General features: G+C 40.1%; 1 protein-coding gene across 9 annotated transcripts in view; it reads left to right on the forward strand.

Annotated features, from left to right (window-relative positions):
- LRRFIP1 (LRR binding FLII interacting protein 1) overlaps positions 1-6,000 on the forward strand; it is a 110,263-nt gene that overhangs the window by 85,534 nt on the left and 18,729 nt on the right. For 6 of the 9 annotated variants that reach the window (XM_018559958.1, XM_018559961.1, XM_018559963.1 and 3 more), the window contains 4 exons: positions 1,338-1,409; positions 1,596-1,766; positions 4,790-4,882; positions 5,145-5,237. In XM_018559958.1, the coding sequence (XP_018415460.1) occupies positions 1,338-1,409; positions 1,596-1,766; positions 4,790-4,882; positions 5,145-5,237 (429 nt within the window). The remainder of the gene's footprint in view (positions 1-1,337; positions 1,410-1,595; positions 1,767-4,789; positions 4,883-5,144; positions 5,238-6,000) is intronic. The other 3 variants (XM_018559962.1, XM_018559967.1, XM_018559966.1) reach the window with 2 other exon arrangements.

Raw genomic sequence — 6,000 nt, forward strand, 5'->3', positions numbered from 1 at the left:
AGGAGCAATAATTATTTTATGATGGGATTCTTTCTAAAGCTCACTAACCCTTTATTTTGTTGATTAGAATATTCCCTTGTGTCTATTAAAAACCAGATTTTTGTTCGGTGTCCCAGCCATTGCAAGTGTTTGACTTTTCCTGTTAGATTTTGATTTGACTTTACTGTAAGAAGAAAATAGGAGGGAGAGTGAACTCATGAAACACTTGTACCTTCAGCATTAAGATTTTTATCATGAATGTTTCCAAACAATATAATAAGCCCCTCAGCATGGCTTTAGTTACTCATTTATAGTTCACTTTTCCACTATAATAACCAATGCATTCCATGTCCCCACTATAATAAAATCAACTACTCATGTGCTGGAAAACAGACTTGATGTCCAAGGCATACGTGTAGGCTGTCCTTGGCCTCTCCAAAGCCTGTCCTACAAACTTTAAATCTAATGGATCCTCCCTGTCCTTCCTAGATGGCAGGATGGGCTGACTGTTGGAAACATGTCCCCCACGCCGCAAGAATGAGCTCATAGCTGTGTCCTAATATATGATTGCACAGTGTGTTTTCTCTTACTCTGTCTCACAACACTGAGCCCAGTTGCTGCTATGACAAAGAGAGAAAGAGCGCACAATGCACAGCGATAGTTTAGGTAAGACGCCAAGAGCTTGTCACTGTGGGGTGCGGCGGGTGGGTATTAGTTGTGCTTTCAATGGTCTGCCCAGGATTAGGATGGTCCATCCTCCTAGGAGCTTGTAGGAGAGGCCGCGGTCAGCCAACAGGTATGCCATCGACAACCTGTTTTACTCAATCTGAATGGTGGATTTTATTTTAGCGTGGATGTTAGAATGCATGGGTTATTTTAGTGGAAAGGTGGACTATGCCTTTAAATATTCTTTTTTTTTTTTTAAGGCATGACCCTTAAGAGGGTTTGTATTTTATATCTGACAATAAAAATAATTCTGTATCGGTGTAGAAGACTATCGTGGTGAAGTATTCAGTTGATGATCGTTATTTTTATGGGTGTTGTATTCTGCTCTTTTCTTGCCTTTTTATAATATAGTAAATGTTCTCATTTTCTTCTGATGTCATGTAGGGAGTATCTGTACTGTGTAGGTTCTCTGTGTTGGCTGAGTTGTAAACCAGCTGCAGACAGCTGTCTTACCCAGTTCTACTGGGCTTCTGCCACTGGCTGAAGATGTGTGTGACGTTCTGCTTCATCTCCAGTAGAAATGCATTTAAACTTTTCGTTGAAAGGAGCATTAGTGTGTGTGTGTTCTGTTTTCTTTCACACCTTCCTTTGTCTGCCGCTTCATCCCTGTGCATTCTCTCCCCCTCTGTCAGGAGATCAGTGAGTTGAAGGAACAAATTGAGGATGTAGAAGGCAGATACATGCAAGGGCTAAAAGAGATGAAGGTACTGGTTTGCGTGGCATTAATCCTGACACGGACACTAAAGAAGCTTAGCTTAACACTTTGTCTGTATGCAGGGGTGCACTAATAACCAGTTTTAACCATGAGTTCACTTCATTCTAATTTTATTACCATTTTGTTTTTCTTTGAATTATGTGTTTCTAATATTACTTGCTCATGTATTTTCCAGGACTCGCTGGCAGAAGTGGAGGAGAAGTATAAAAGGTCCATGGTAACAAATGCCCAGTTAGACAATGACAAATCATCCTTACAATATCAAGTGGACACACTGCGGGAAGTTCTCTTAGAGCTAGAGGAGGAACTGGCCGAGTCCCGGCGTCAGTATGAAGAGAAACATAAAGTAAGTACTGAAACCCCATTTCAACATCTAGCTGCACTGTTACAGCCTACAGGTTCAGTGTTGGAAGACAACACACCGACAGGTGTATTTTATAAGACAAAAATAAACCATTATACAACATAAATCATAGACGAAATCACTAGTCAGCATTAATCTTTTACTGGCTCCACTTGATTGAAACCTGCCTGGTCACTCTGGGTTGGTACTCATTGGCACACAATCACTGCTCTTTAAATTTAAAGATCCTTTGGTAATCTTCAATTAGCTAATATGGGCCAGACCTGTTATTATATGCGTATATATAGATTCTTTGACTTGATTGGACTAACTGCATATGAGAGGAGTTATAATTGCAGTATAACTTGTGTGAGATATATAAAGCTTTTCTCATATAGTACTTAAAGGGTATTCCAATGCTTTAAATCTTACTACTGCTTGATATCATATTCACAACAATTGCATTTCTTAATCTGCATAAAACCGCGTATGTGTGACACAAGCATCGGAGGTGCCTTAAGAAGGCTGGGTCCATTGCTACTAAATAGAATAAGGTGTGACTCTCTGTAGCCCTCTTTAAAACCCAACTCTGAGCTTTAAAGAGGGCATTGTGCATGACTTAACTTAAAGTGGACTTTTACTAAAAACCTCATCAACATGCAGCTCTGCATGCTGATTTTAAGATCATATTACATTCATTAGTTAAACACACAGGTTTTTTATTTACTTACAAATGGAGTTCATCTACTTTCTAGTCCTCTTCTGGCACAAATGATGTATGTGCCAAGTGTTGCATCCTGGGAAGGTTACATCAGCAGAGTATTGCTGGGAAATCTCATCTGTAATCTCATAAGATCTCGGGGAAAGGCATTTTCCTCCCCTGAGATGATGTGCGTGATAACATGTCCTAGTCACGTGCCAGAAATCCAGGAAGTGAAGCGAGATCTAGTAATCTGCCCTTAGTTAACATGGCCACTCTCAGAAGACTGGGGAAGAAAAGAGAAATAAGGAATGCAAAGAATACAAAGCCGGCACTTATCTAGAAGTATGTGTCTGTAGATTGTCATTACTAAACATTCCTAAAGGTGTGTTTGTTGTCATATCAAAGATATGGGTAAAGTTCTTCTTTTAGCTTGGCTATACACTGTATAAACTGGCTGAAAATTTGTTCAGTGAATGCCACTGTCTGCACCCTTTTGTTCGGCATCCTTCAGTCAGAAAAGCAAAGGAGCTAGTCAGAAAAATGTCAGGCGACAGTGTCTGCAGCCAATCAGCTGCCTCTGTCTGAATACCACAGCCCAGAGGAGATTCTAAACTGCATGGATGGAATAATCTGATATATTTATTTTTTCCTTCAGCACGCAGTGTGTGGCCAGCTTTACTCCTCAGTGTTGTTTGCAAGCACATCTTCAGGGACTGGTCCCCTCACTGCCCCCGTGTAGTTCTTCTGCTTCTGAAGCGATGCGAGAGGCACTGGCCGCTGGAAGTGTTGCTGTCACCAATAGGGTCCTTCTTTGGGTGCCCACATCACTCCCTGCATGATGTGTACTCTGAAGAGGGACCCTGCCAAATGTAAACAGATGAGGAGAGGAGGCTTGGGACCCCAACCGTCACATGACTGCGCCTTTAGGAAATTAATAAGGGAATTCGCTTTTTTTTATGGGGGGCTTGATGATTTTTTTTTTTTTTTTTTTTTTTTTGGGGGGGGTTTGTTGTTTTTTTTTTTTTTTTTTTTTTAGTCCAACGTTATTCTTTAAACTTATTCTGCCAATAAAACCAGACACACCTGGCAATTGAAGCGCTGAGAAAATAAATAATTACAACTAGTGAGAGGTTCTTTATATATTGTGCATTAATCTAGAAGAATGTTGTCAATCTTGCAAGTGCAGGTTTTGAACTGCATAAACATACACTAGCTGGAAGCTGTGTAAAAATGAGTGCTTTTCAGGCCCTGCCAGTTATATTGGCTTATTCCGAACCCAAAAGATTAGCCGGCCTGCACACCTCAGAAGCCTGCCCTCTGACACAAGATTCTTCTATGCAGAGAATGGCTGGATTGCATACGACTCAGACAGCAGCCTCTATCACACACAGGCAAGCGTGCCTGTCTTCAGCTTGGCATTAAGTTGATATACTTCACACTCTTGTTTTATTTTTTTACTTGTAAGTACCAAGGATTTGTTTTGGATAGACATTTGGTTGTGCATAGTGATGAGCAGATCTGAGCAGCAATTTTGTGCAGCTGCCATTGACCCTCTCTTCACAGAGCTTCACTCTGTCCACATGCTGCTTTATATGGGGGAACGCCATCCCACAATCCGCTGCAGTATTTGCCAATCGTTTAAGTATATACAAACACTTTTTTTATAGAATGGGGAATGATTAGAACCTTTTGTAAAGTAATTATTGCTGTCTTTGTTATTGTTGGGGAGATTCTCTGTTTGTTCTGCTGACCATTGTCATAGGTACAGAAAGTGATTAAATAACATTTTACAGTTGTTATCGGAACACAAGCTAATGGTAAATCTTTCAGTGGAGACCCGTTCTGCTGACGGCATTCTTAGAAGGGAATTCCCCTTGCTTTGTGGAGAGTTCCACTCCCTTCCTGTTGTGTCTTCTAGACAGGAAGTGAAGAAAACATTCTTTAATGACACAGACTGGGAAACATAAACTGGCAGATGTTTTAACCCTCTCCTACTCTATCCAAAAAAATAAAAAATGGCTACACATTCACTTTAAATGCAGCACCCTTTTCAGTCATGGACTGAAGGTTAATGATTGAGTACAGGGTGCCTACCCTCTGGGAGAAAATGCAGACCCCCTGAGTGGGTCTGAAGAACCAGATATTGGTATACCAAAGAATGAATTGATTTGTTAACAGGATAGCTAAAAACATTTGCTCAATATTCAGTAACTAGTATTTTGAGAAGGAGATCAGCAGTAGCAGGCCCCGTTTTCTCTTGCTGACAGATAATATAGTAATGGTATATGATATCTTATGGTATTGTACTTGTATTCTTTTGTAGGAGTGTGAACGACAGAAACACGACCACAATGTTCTGCGTTTCCAGCTGGCCGAGATGAAGGAAGCATTGGAGCAGAGAGAGTCTCTCTTAACCGTAAGGGAGGATATATGCTGAGATTGTCTAATCTCCTTGAAGTGGCAAATGTAAACTCGCGGTCTACTTTCTATCTTCAGAACTAAGCTATAATTAATAGGACTTGATTCTATAAGCCACAACCATTTTTATCCTCGTGGTTAACTTTCTTTTTCCATTTTGTATTGTGTTTCTTTCACCCTATTTTATCTAATCTTTACTGTTTACTTCTCTTGAAATCCTTCTTTGCTTCTCCGCCTGCTGCCTGACTGCTGCCCATTAGGAGATCCGCCAGATGCAACAAAAACAACAGAGCAGTGACCATGAGATCTGTGACCTCAAGGAGACCATAGAATGGAAGGAAAAAAAGATAGGGGTATGAATCCCTGTTGAAGATTGTTTAGAAATTGCCACAATTTTCCTTGCCAAGTCATTTATACATTGTAAGGCAATAAGCTGAGAAAGTTTATTATATCGGAGACATTATAAAGACTATTAACTTTTTAAAGCCACGTGAGAAAAGAATCGTAGACATGTCAAAGTCGAGTTGAACATCAGAGCTGCAGTGTAGTCCCAAAAGCTGAGTTTCTATGGCATGTAAAGCTTCCTTACAATTATCTTTCCTATTGCCCATTACCAGTCTCTATTATACAATGTGCAAAGTGCAGTATCCCACTACAACAAATTAAGTGATGGCTTACTGAAGTCGCATCCAGGAGAGACAGTCTGATTCATTACTCTGGCTTACTAGATATTTTCCGTAATGAAATGGGTCTGATCGTCTCCCTAAATTATTAGCGGTTTCTTTAAATGTAATTGGTATTCATTTATAATGCTGTGCATCCCATTATTTTAACTAAAGATTGTTTAGAAAACTTGACAGACCCTAGCTGCAAATATTCTACAATATTTACTGTTACAAATAGGGATGTTCAGATACCAGTGCCGATACTTGGCATTTTCACAAGAACCACCAGGGTTGCAGCAGTTGCAGCTGGGACATGGCTCTGGCGCTCGACCACTGTCCTGAAATCATTAGTCTGTATTGCTTTAGAAAAACTGTTACATGACAATAAACAAAAATGTATCCGTACTTGTATGTGTGAGTACTTGGACAAGTATCAGTATGATTATTACAT

The sequence above is a fragment of the Nanorana parkeri genome, unplaced genomic scaffold, assembly GCF_000935625.1.
Source record: "Nanorana parkeri isolate BGI_ZX_2015 unplaced genomic scaffold, ASM93562v1 scaffold423, whole genome shotgun sequence".
NCBI lineage: Eukaryota > Metazoa > Chordata > Amphibia > Anura > Dicroglossidae > Nanorana > Nanorana parkeri.